Source organism: Lemur catta, chromosome 2 (genome assembly GCF_020740605.2).
Source record: "Lemur catta isolate mLemCat1 chromosome 2, mLemCat1.pri, whole genome shotgun sequence".
Lineage (NCBI taxonomy): Eukaryota > Metazoa > Chordata > Mammalia > Primates > Lemuridae > Lemur > Lemur catta.
The window spans coordinates 59,278,219-59,291,238 of record NC_059129.1 but is presented as its reverse complement, the minus strand read 5'-3'; the positions used below and the strand labels follow the sequence as shown (position 1 = coordinate 59,291,238).

At 35.6% G+C, this 13,020-nt stretch overlaps 1 protein-coding gene across 1 annotated transcript in view; it reads left to right on the top strand.

Moving 5' to 3' along the window:
* PKHD1 (PKHD1 ciliary IPT domain containing fibrocystin/polyductin) overlaps positions 1-13,020 on the top strand; it is a 414,564-nt gene that overhangs the window by 197,041 nt on the left and 204,503 nt on the right. The window contains exons 46-48 of the mRNA XM_045543725.1: positions 2,618-2,752; positions 9,143-9,278; positions 11,665-11,911. Coding sequence (XP_045399681.1) covers positions 2,618-2,752; positions 9,143-9,278; positions 11,665-11,911 — 518 coding nt within the window. The remainder of the gene's footprint in view (positions 1-2,617; positions 2,753-9,142; positions 9,279-11,664; positions 11,912-13,020) is intronic.

Here is a 13,020-nt window from a genome sequence, read left to right as displayed (position 1 = left end):
AATGTTTTTGTTACATAGATACCTTTTATAAGGCTTAAATCAGGGTTTTTAGTGTGTGCATCACTAAAGCAGTGTTCATTGTACCTGATAGGTAAGTTTTTACCCCTAACTCCATCCCACCCGCCCCCACTTCTTGTTTTCTAATGTTCTTTACATCGCCATGGTGTATAAACACACACACACACACACACACACACACACACATACACACACACCACATTTTCTTTATCAACTCATGAATTGATTGGCACTTGATTCTACATCTTTGTAATTGTGAATTGTGCAATTGATAAACATAAGAGTGCAGGTATCTTTTTCATTAAATGACTTCTTTTCCTTTGGGTAGATACCCAGCAGAGGGATTGTTGGATTGCTGGATGTAATGGTAAATCTACATTTATTTCTTTGAGGAATCTCCATACCATTTTCCATAGATGCTACACTAACCTGCAGTTTTTTTCTTGCTGATTTGTAGATTCAGGATATTAGCCCTTTAATGGCTGTTGTGAATATGTTGCAATGAATGTGAGAAGGCAGGTATCTTTTTGACATATGAATCTTATTTCCTTTAGACCTATACCCAGTAGTGGGATTACTGAATCATATGGTAGTTTTCAATTTTTTGAAGAACTTCTGTACTGTTTTCCATAATGGCTGTACTAATTTACATTCCCGCCAATAGTGTGCAAGGGTACCCTTTTCTCTACATCCTTGTCAACACTTGTCATTTTTCATTTTTTTATTATAGTCATTCTAATAAATATGAAGTGATGTCTCATTGTGGTTTTAATTTGCATTTCTCTATGATTAGTGATATTGAGCAGAAAATTCCTATTGTGAATAAACATGAGTTTATATCTCTGGTGATATTGATAATGATTTTGGACATTTTTCATTTAATCATCTTAACAACCTTTGAGGGAGCTGTGCCATTATTATACTCCTTTTGTATATAAAACTATCTAAGGGGGTAAAATACTTGCTGAAGTCACATAACTAAGAATTGTTAGATTCCAGCTCAGGCAATCTGACCCTTCTATTTATATGTTAATAATAGTTGAGAAAAATACCCTCTCTTCACCCTGTGTCTTAAATGCAGGATGATTATTTTCAAAGAAGGAGAGAAAGATGACAGCACACTGTGAAAACTGTATTCACACACACAAATAGGTGCACTTTGCTATAGTATGTTAGCTTCTTTTTAAAATTAGCAGGACCGTTAGCTAATGCTAGGTGTTAGCTGTTTTTGAATATGAATATATTTGCAAATATGAATGTATTTGTTGATATCTGTAATTAGGTAATAACTGCTGTCAAGTTATCAGTTCAGATCATACCTATTTTGTTCAAATATTAAATAAATCTCTGTGTCTTCAAAGAACTATCATTTTATAAAAGGTTTAGATGCATACATAATGGGAAATGTGAACTATTCAATTCTTAAAAATTTGAGCACAAAGACTGACTGACAGGTAGAAGTACAATAGCATAATAAATCAAGGATACCTTGACCTTAATTAATAGGAGACTTCCAGTTAAAGATATGAATATAAACATGATACTATTTAATGAATAAAAGATAACTGTGTTAGGCCAACTGCCAGCCCTGACCTCCACCCTTATTTTAAAGAAGATTGAAGTGAGGACTAGGAAAAGTTAAATGTCATGCCCCAAATCACATAGTAACTATTAGAGATAGGTGACAACCAAAAGCTCTGTCTTCCACACTAGTGGTGTCTTAGTCTGTTTTGTGCTGCTATATTGGAATACCATGGACTGGGTAATTTGTAATAAATAGAAGTTTGTTGACTTACAGTCCAAGACTGAGGGGCCAGCATCTGGTGAGAGCCTTCTTGCTGTGTCAAGAAGGAAGGGAGGGTGAAGAGAGGACAAGAAAGAGCAAGAGATGGAACTGCAGCCTCAAGCCTGTTTGTAATTGGCATTAATCCATTCATAAGGGTGGAATCCTTATGACCTAAACACCTCCCATTAGGCTCCATCTCCCAACACATTGGGATTACATTGGAATTAAGTTTCCAACACAAGCATTGTTGGGGACAAATTCAAATCATAGCAATTGGGATCCTTTCAACTCTACCAGCTAATTTTGTTACTACTTGAACCCTGTCTGGGCACACTAACCCAAGTTGTCATAAGTATATATGCACATGACATATGTTGAGTCCACAAATAGTGACTCTATAGTCATGCTGAATTACTTATTTCATATTTGCAATTTTCTAACTATATGATTATACCACACTGAGGAAAATGTTAAGCATTGGAGTTCTTGGGTGCTATGTTTTTCTCCATTAATTTTGTGTGACTTGGCCACTGCAAGTTTTATTTTAGATAGGTGGAGAATTCACATTGACCTTTTTAATGTATCAGTTATCATGGGGAGAAATGGAAACTACGGAGGGGGTGTTACCAAAGGGGACTAGTGAGTGCTGACCTCACAGCAATTTGGGATGTCTGTTCTAATATTGATGGACAAAAGCTGCTTAAATATGGTATAGCATGCTTATTTATACTTAATAATTAAAGAAGCTATGGGAAGTCTGCAAGAAAAACCAAGCCCCAGACCTCTGCCATAACATATGCTATTATTTTGTAGATTTTTAGAAGTAGCAATCTTCACCTGGAAAAATTCCAAGTTTATTCATGCAGAGATTTTGGAATTGACATCTTGGAAAGTGATGCAAATACTTCAGTTACTGACAGCTTATTACTTGGTCATTTTGCTCACAAGGTAAGTGCCTTCGTGCAGTTGCTTTAGGATGTTCATCAAAACAAAAGTGTATGTGTGGGGCTCCCTGATGATCCAGCATATGTAATTCTAATATCATTCTTTAGTAAGTATTGTATTTAATTGGTAAAAGTTAGAGGAGATTTTTATTTGTAACAGTGGTGATATTGATAATGAAATTCAAATATACACACAGTTTCATTGTTATGAGTCCATATAAATCATTATAGTCATGAGTAGCTTGCAGAATTCTTATTTGGTTACAATTTAGAATTATTATCCACACAAATTTAATAAAAAACCTAATAATTTAGCTGAATTTTCTCTAACCTCACAAGTATTACGGAATAGCATGATTCCATATTGTCTTTCTGCTCTACAGTTTGTGAAGTTTCTACATCAACATTTTATCATTGTTCTTACTCCATTTAGGGCACCTCCCAAAAAGAGGTCAAATAAAGTAATATAAATATGTGTAATTTGTTATAGTATATTAAGATTTTGCATGCGATTCCCTAATACCTGCCTAAGTGTGGGTTTCTACATGAGAAAATCAGGCTATAGATGGATTCTCCACCATTACAGGGTCAGGGTACCAGAATGTAGATGAAGTAAATAGTACTTACTACCCAGGTGAGAAGAAGCTCTTTAAGGGAGCTTTATGGCTGCCATTGGTTTCTTAGGCTTCAGACCCATCCATAGGGGGTCCCCCATATTCTTGGTCTTAAAAGAGCAACATGCATATTAATAATCATGTTGTCATAAAAATCATATATTGAAGAGAGTTACAGTATTCTTGGGAACAAAGGAAAGGACATTTTCATCAGTTTGATCCTAAATTCTTTGTCTGGTGAATTTTTTTTTTTTTTTTTTTTTGAGACAGGGTCTCACTCTGTTGCCCAGGCTAGAGGACAGTGGCATCATCATAGCTCACTGCAACCTCAAACTCCCGGGTCTCAAGCAGTCTGCCTGCCTCAGTCTCCTGAGTGTCTAGGACTAGAAGTGTGCACTACCATTCCCAGCCAACTTTTCTATTTTTTGTAGAGAGGAGGTCTTGCTACATTGCTCAGGCTGCTCTTGAACTCCTGGCCTCAGGTGATACTCTCTCCTTGGCCTCCCAAAGTGCTAGAACTATAGGTGTGAGCCACTGTGACCCACCTGTTCAGTTGAAATGTAAATGATAATTTTTCACTTTTGTACTTCCATTGGAGGTTATTCCATAGCCATATATAAAAATAGTAAGATTTAAGAAATCATTTTCTTACTGAGGTACATTTTCCTATGTTTAATTCTCAACTTTTCTTTTTTAACTCTATTTTGAACCATCCTTTTCAGGAGGTAAATACCTGGCACTTTTTCCATTTATATAAAAGGATTACTACCTTGAGAGATGATTCTTCTTTTCAGATTGCTTATTTTTTAAGAGAGGATGACACCCAGATTTGGATTCTGTGATGCTGGTACATCAAAGGTCCTTAACTTTCTCAGAAATAACCTCACAGTAGATGCTAAAAACAAAACTCTCATCAAACTGAGTAACTAACTGTCCTGGTAAATTAATGTTGCAGCATCATAATTGATGTTAAATAGGCATCATAATTAATGGGAGAGTGACATAAATTAAGATACAAATTATGACAAAAGGGTGCTTATCATGAGATAATCAAAAATAATCCTACCCCTGGGGTGTGATTCATTAGGAATGCAATGCAGCTGAGGGCCTTTCAGTCTCTTAACAAGAGAAGTGCAGGACAAGGGTCCCTGGTGGTTATATTAACTAGTTTTGTTCTAGGAGATGTCTGGATGTTGGTTAGTCATCCACATCATAAAACCATACAACTTAAAAGCTAAATATTATCTAAGAGATGATCTGGTTAAAATTCCTGAATTTACAGTTGAATAAAGGGAGGCTTTGGGAAGTCCAATAATAGTTTAAGGTTCATGCCTACTTATTGTGGGGCTGGGACCACCCTGACATCCTCCTATTCCTGGTCAAATATTCTTTCGATTGCACATGGAGAATGTCTTTGGCAATGAACCTCCACTAGTGCCTAAACCAATATTCCGTGAAGTGTTTTCCATGAAAGGATAGCCCCCGGAGACTGTTTGGGAAAAGGAGATTCTTTGGTTAATGACATTCATGCTATGCTGTTTATCTCCCTCTATTCTTGAACAAGTCTGAGATGTAGGATACAACATGAGGACTAGAGTTAATAAAATTTTATATTGTGTTAGGGAATTTTGTTAAATAAATAGATTTTAGCTGCTCTTGTCACACAAAAAAGTAACTGTGTGGAATGGTAATGTTAATTTGCTTCAGTATAGGTACCGCTTTCCTAACTATATGTATCCCATAACATGGTGTAAACCTCAAATGTACAGAATAAAATTCATTGAAAAAAGAAAAAACATTAAAGCACATTAAAGGCTCTGAAAAATATGGATTAAAACAAACAAGAAAAATATCCATTATCTTTAATTAGCACAGTATTTTTCAGATTTATTTGGGAACCAGTTTGTTACCATGTGTGTTATTAAAAAGGAAAACAGAGGAGGATGCCTGGCCTCTCTGTGGTTGTGGAACTCTGCTTTATCCTCTATCTTCTGTGCCTGCCATTCCTTTAGGAATTAAGATTTTCAAAGAATTCAGCCTATTTGTTTGTAGACCTTCCACCCACTTATAACTGGTAGCATACAATTATAGAGAGTCATATTCTAAAATGAACATTAGTTTCTGGAAGAACTTTTTATCATTAGAAGGTTTTGTTTTCCTTTAAGCATGCTTGTAAGTATGTTATAGGTACTCTCACACCCCAAATTACCTTTATGTCGAGATGGGTAGAATAATTTTCAGTGAGGATGGCTTTAATATGTAAGAAAAAGAGATGCACTACAGCATCATGGTATATCCTACTTTGGCTGGGCAGTTTGTTTATACCTCTTGTTCCAGCATTCTATGCACTTAGCATCCTCTTCTCATTCAAAATGTCCTGATTTGGATTTAAATTATAGTCACCCTACTTTTTGAAGTATGCAACATGGCTGTCTTTTTGTCATTATTGTAATTAATTTGAGCAGATGATGCTACTTTAAAAAATATTTTATTCAGACAGATGCTGATGGAGTTGCTTCATTTTTCCTCCAGTTTCTCTAGGGGTTATTTCCCATTTTCACTTGTGGATTTGTCTTCCTCATTTAGACCTTTCATCTTTTTGTTTCTCTAAATTCTGTTGTAGGGCCCCTTTTCTTCTCAGTATACTTGCACTCCCTGGGAGAAATCTCATTTTCTCTAGTGGTTTCAATTACCATCCACATGCTGATGTCTCTCATACATTTGCATTTATTTCTACCATCTTATTTTGTGCTTTCAGTTTGCAATCCGGTTTTTTTTTTCCTACTTTCCTAAGTTGATTTGTCTTGCATCACATAGTATCTTTTTATATTTACTCATTTGGAAGTTATTCGTTCTGTTATGATTATTTTCGTTATTGGTCTGAAATTTTTAACATGCCTGCCTATCTTAACAAAGTCCAAATTACATCAGCACTGTTAAACTTTACCTGAGCAATTTAAGAATGCTAAACTTCTTTAGTTTCTTTAACCTCCCATCTTCTATTTGTTCCACTTTTTAAATAAATATTTCATGGAAATATAACATTTATGGAGAAAAGTGCACAAATCACAAGGGAAGAGCTCAATGGATTTTTATAAAGAAAACAAGTTGTGTACATACCCCCAGATCAAGAAATAGAACATTATCAATTTTTCTGAAGCCCCTTCATGCCTCTCCATTCAACCCCACTCACCACTCCCTAGCCAAAGGGGAAGCAGTATTCAGACGTACGTTGGCATAGATTAATTTCTCTTGTTTTTGAACTTTATGTGAGTGGAATCATAGAGCATGTATTAATAACTCTGTTGTACTGGCTTCTTTGGCACAATGTTATGTCTATGAGATACCTGCATGTTTTTGTGTGTTACAATAATTTATTCTTCCAATCATTGTGGAATGTTTCATTTTATGTCTGTACTATAATTTTTTTAAGTTATGTTGCTATTGCTAGATGATTGTTTCAAGTTTTTGGTTATTACAAAAATGATGTTATGAGTGTTCTGTATGTCTCTTGGTCTTCATGTGCACGCATTTCTGTTGAATATATGCCAATCTGTAAAATTGCTGGGTAATAGAGTAGTTTTAGTGGATAATGCCAAACAACAGTCCGGAGAGATTATACCTGCACCAGCAATGTATGAGAATGGTTTCAGAGCTACATCTTGGAATCTGTCTTGACCAAAATTCTGATTGCCTTTATGTCTCTCTGGTATTGGAACTCCTGTTCCTGATTTCCACAGATTCCTCCTTTCTGGCCTAATTCTTCATTTTATTAGCTCATGGCTTAAAGTAACTTTCTGGATAAAAGGCAAACTGTGAAAGGTAAAGGTTTTGAAGTACATATGGAGACCTCCTTATTGGCAGGTTATAGGTTACAGGATACCAGGTTAGAGTTAATTTTGCTTTGAAATTTTGAAAGCAATATTCCATTGTCATCTAGCTTCTTCTAGTCTTGAGGTTGAGTAGTTTTAAGATACTCTGATTCTAGGTCTTTTATAGGTAACCTTTTATTTTTCCCTCTTTGGAAGCTTTTAGGGTCTTGTTCTTTTCCTTGGTGTTTTGCAATTTCAATATGATATACCTTGGTGTGGCTCTTTTTCTAACCACTGTGTTAGGTATTGGGCAGAACTTCAAATGAAAAATATCTTTCCCTTCTGGGAGGTTTTCTTCAATTATTTCTTTGATAATTCTCTCCCTTATATTTTCTTCTTTTTCTTAAAACTATTATTATTTGGATATTGGACCTCCTGAATTGCTTTTCTAATCTTAATTTTCTCTCTGATTTTCATTTTTTTTTTTTTTTTGTCATTGTTGTTCTACTTCCTGGAGTATTTTCTCAATTTATCTGTTGAATTTCATATTTCTACTCTCCTGTATTTGTTCTTATTTCTTTTCTGAAAATCCCTTTTTAGGCTTCTATTTGTTTCATAGATATAATATGCTTATTTCTCTGAGGTTATTAGTGACAGTGTTTAAGTGTTCTTCTGATTTCTATACTAACTTTGTCTCTACTGGGTTTCTTTTCTGATGCTTGTTTATTTTTATCACTGTTTTTTATGTTAGAGGCTCTTGAAAAAATTCTGATGATCCTCAAATGTACAGCTATTTTTAAGAATGGATCAGTGCGGCAATAACAACTTGATTGGATTGAGTTTGTTGAAGAGATTTTGTGGAAAATCTTGGAAGCAGTTCTTGTTTCTTTTTAGACTTTCTGTTAAAGTTTTTTTTTTTTAATATATATTAAAATACAGCAGAACTGACTTTTTTTGATGTACAGTTCCATGAATTTAACACATGCGTAAATTTGTGTCACCACCACCACCACAATCAAGACACAGAACTGTTGCGTCAATCCCGTCTCCCGCGTGCTCCTTCCTTGTAGCCACATCGTCCTCTCACATCTCACCCCTGTCAATCACTAATCTAGTCTCTGTCACTGTACTTTTGCCTTTTTGACAATCATTATAAATGGAATTATATAGTATGCAACATTTTGAAAATGGCTTCCTATACTTCCAAATGCCTTTGGAATTTATCCAACTTGTTTCGTGTACTGATATTTTATTCCTCATTGTTGCTGAGTAGTATTCTACTATATGGAAGTAACAGTGTTTGTTTATCCACTCATTTGTTGGAGGACATTTGAGTTGTTTCCAGATTTGGTGATTATAAACTGGAACTGTTAGAATCATGTATAAGGTTTTTGTATAAATGTAGGTTTTCATTTCTCTAACCTAGGAGTTATTAATATTGGTAGGTTATATGATAAGGTTATATTTAACTTTATAAGAAACTGCCAAACTATTTTCCACAGTGGCTGTCCCATTTGCATTCCACCAGCAATATGTGAGAGTTTTAGTTGTTCTTCATCCTCATAAGCACTTGCTATTGTCACTATTTTTTATTTAATCTTTCTAATAGGGGTTTAGTGTATCTTAGTGTGAAAGTAATTTGCATTTCACTGATAAATAACAATGTTGAACATTTTTTCATGTGCTTATTTGCTATATGTGTATTCTCTCTGATGAAGTGTCTTTTCAAGGTTTTTTTATTTTTCTGATTTTTTAAATTGAGTTGTCTATTTTCTTTCTGTTGAGATTTGAGACTCCCTTCTATATTCTGGATATAGGTCCTTTGTCATATAGGTGGTTGGCAAATATTTTCTCCCAGTCTGTAGCTTGTCTTTTTATCTTCTTATTTTTATTTGTGCATTATAAACTGTATTTATTTGTAGAAAGTTCTCTTATTTTGCTTTCCTTTTTTTCCCTCTAAAATCACAGGGAGGCCTGTGTATGTCAGCTGGGATTAAAACTCCCAAAAGGTGGGAACTGATGGTATCTAACACAACCTTTGTTAATTTTGATCTCATCAACTGTGCGGCCATAAGAACCTGTTCGGGCTGTTCCCAAGGACAAGGTAAGTTATTTGAATAGACAGGACAGATGATAAATATGGCCAATATTCAAGTGAAAATGATAAACAGTGGTGAAGCCTTTGTGAATCATTATTTCTTTCAGTTACAAGATTGCATCGGTAGAAACTGTTGCTTAAATCTCCTAAAAGAAATCCTAGAGGTGCTCCCAGTGTAGTTCCTGCAGCTCCTCACCCTCTCCCTGTGGTACCCATCACATTCTATAATTATAGCGCTATGTCTCTGCTGGACCCTGAGCTTCATAAAGGCAGGGATCATGTCTCTCTTGCTCAGTTTTCTTATTAGTACCTAGCAGAGAGCCAGGTGCCTAGTAGGTAGTTCACTGATTAAATGAGTGAATGGAGTTGAATGGAAGGACACATGGATATAAAATATCATGCATACGACCTTTTCTGAAAGAGCCAAAGTTCAGGTACTTAATGTTTTCAACAGTCCACGGCTTGATGTATACACAAAGGGAACCATACGGATTCTTGCTTACTTGTTAATCACATCTCAGAGGTGGTGAAAAATACCTTGGAGGACTCATGGGCCAATGTGCAAAGAGGTAGAGAGCAATCTAGTTGATTTGATCATTGTAAACAGCCAAACCAAGTGATTCAAGTAAATATGCTCTTGTGGTTTGAATCACCAGTTTAGATAATTGTTTGTTTTTTTAATTAAATGAATAATCAGCAAGTCTCCACTTTACCTTTTTTTTTTTTCCTGTGTAGGCAGAGCAAAAGATTGTTTTATTTGAGTTTAAGGTTGCAGAAATAATAACAGGAATAAAAAATACCTCATGGCAAGGACTTCCAATTATAATTCCTCAATGCTTTAATAGCTTCTCTGTTTCATATCATTCATAAGACACTGAAAAAAATCACATTACTCCTTTTGAGCTCTAAGCTAACGATCTCACTGGATGATCTTAGCTAAACTATCTCTTCATTTACTTAAAATTGTCTATTCCAGCCTCTGCTTAAGGAACTGGGGAATACAAAAATGAAAAATACATGATTCCTGTCCTCCAGAAACTCTTGATCTACGCACAAAAATGAATATCTAAGCTCATTATTGTAATAGAGTGTGATGAGTGTAGTACTAGAGGATTGAACAGAGTCAGTGAAGGGACCAAGGAAGGGCATCAGGTAAGATTTCATAGGAGGGATTCTTGAGTAGGGTTTTGAAAGGTGAATAGAAGTTTGTAAGAAGGAATAGGCAGGGAAAAAGGTCCTAGGTATTAGGAAGAGCATATGCAAAAAAAAGAAAAAAAAAATAGAGATTCCAAAGAGCAAGTTGTGCTTGAGGAATCGCAAAAAAGCCCCATATGACTGAAATGTAGAGCTTCAGTGGTGTTAGATGAACCTCACCTCAGAGATTGTGAGAGGTGGCATTGTGGAGTCTTTCATGCATGAATTAATTCACTGCATGTATTCATTCTACTGGGGTGCAGAATGAAAACATTGGAGCCTCTATTTGTATCTTATTCCTTCTTATTTTCCTCTTTTGTGTATTTTATAATGCATGTACTACAATAGTATGGTAGCCTATCCACTGGGAGATGTGTACTCAGTTTTTTTCCTTTAATGGTATGGGTGTGTGAGTTCGAAGATCACTGCCATAGTTTGTTCCCAGGCAATTGGACTGGTAGTACCAATGAATCACATGGCAGTGGTGTTAGGGAAAGACTGCCAAGAAGTATAGCCCTAGAGCTAATACTTAGAATATGTGTTAATAATACTATTTGCTCAAATGATTAATTGAATGTTGCTTTTGAAGGTAAATGTTTAAAGTATAAACCTCATAGTAGGAGGTATTGTTAGTGGAGTAGACTCACCATAGAGGAATGGAAGCTGAAAGATTGAGACTAAACCATAGCACCTTTAGTGTTTAGTAATTGTTAAATTAATGTTTTCTGTTTCTATTTCCCACTAGACCAGAGTTTCTCACCCTTGGCACTATTAGCATTTTGGGCCAGATAATTTTTTGTTGTTGGAATTGTTCTCTGCATTGGAGGAGGTTTAGCAGCATCCCTGGTCTCTACCCACCCACTAGCTGCCAGTAGCACTGCCAACCCCCTAGTGGTGATAGCCAAAAATGATTCCAAATAGTGCCAAATGTTCCCTGAGGGCAAAACTGCCCCAGTAGAAAACTCTGCCCTAGATAACAGGCTATGTGAAGACAGGGCCAATACTGCTCTTATTTCCCTCAGTATCTCTAGCACATATGTAAGCACTCATGATATCTTTTTTATTGAATGAATAAGTGAATTATAGAACTGTATATATACTATTTTAATTACTGAAAGCATTCCAGTGAATTTAGCTGCCATTTGTGATGATAGTCTTTTGTGCCATTGTGTAAATCTTTCTGTCTTCCAATTTATAGGTGGATTTACTGTGAAGACCAACCAGTTGAAGTTTACAAACTCTCCAAACTTAGTAGCATTTCCATTTCCTCACGCAGCAATTTTGGAAGACTTGGATGGATCTCTGTCTGGGAAAAATGGAAGTCACATTCTTGCTTCTATGGAAACACTTTCTGCTTCTTGTTTGGTCAATGCAAGCTTCAGTCGGATTGTCCCTGGCAGTGTCTGTGGGGGAAGTGTTCACTTTCATCGTATGTCTATTGGTTTGTAAGTAGAATTAACCATACTTTTTAGCTTGCCAGTGAGCATGTGTATATCATTCAGGCTGTTGAGGCTTGTAGAAGGGAAATTGTTTTCTAGATTATTTGAAGTATTTGGTTCTACAAAAGTGAAATGGGAATAATTTCGACAGCTGTCAAATCATGAATTTATGGTAGTTTTAGGCTGACTCAAATGGCAGCTAACTTTCAATACCATTGGACCAGTGCTCATAGCTTCTGACCTCTTATTGACATTTTGAGCTAATAGCTTCTTAAAAAGACTTGCAACCAACAGAGAATTGGAAATATATTTAAATTAAAAGTATTATTAAAAAATTCTAATAATGTCCATTCTCATTTTTATACCTGTACTCTCCCCAAGCTCTTTTAAAGTGTTCAATATGCTCCAGGGAAGCAGTTCTGATGCCTCCTATTACTTGCAAAGTTGCTTCACTCCAGCTCATTTTCCTTGTTAATTTCATGAACTATTGGATTCATACAATACATTTCCTATTAATATTGAAGCAAGGACTCCTTGGTTATGCTACTCGAACTATCATTAAGTCAGCAGCTGGGCTGTTTATAATGCATAATAGGATTGCTTCTGCCCTCTTTAATTTCCAGGTAATGATTGCTGAGTGTCTAGGGTTCTGTCTTTTACTTATTTCAAATGCATTGTATATATTTAGCTACACTTATTTCCTTCCATTGTTTTAAGTGTCCTAACTCTATGAATATAGACTCAAGTAATTCAGTCAGACCACGTTGGCATCTTATTTGAACAGGTAAACTCCGGAGAGTGAGAGTCACTGTGGTCAGGACTAACCCTGCATTTTGAATGCATATGGGAACAGTATCTTGACATTCTGTTTTGGAAGCCTTAGCAATATACTGCCAGCATTGAATAGTCTGAAGATTTTCCACTTTTGCTTTCCAGATTGTTCATTATTCTATCCAGTGTTAAGGGGCTCAATTCCAATGAGTGAAATAACAAAATGGAAGGATATATTTTCATTTCTAATCATTTTGATTGTGCAGAGCATGACTTTTTCTTCATTCTCAGACATGCAGCTTGACTTTTATTATTATTTTAGTGTTCCTACCAAAGATGTTTTA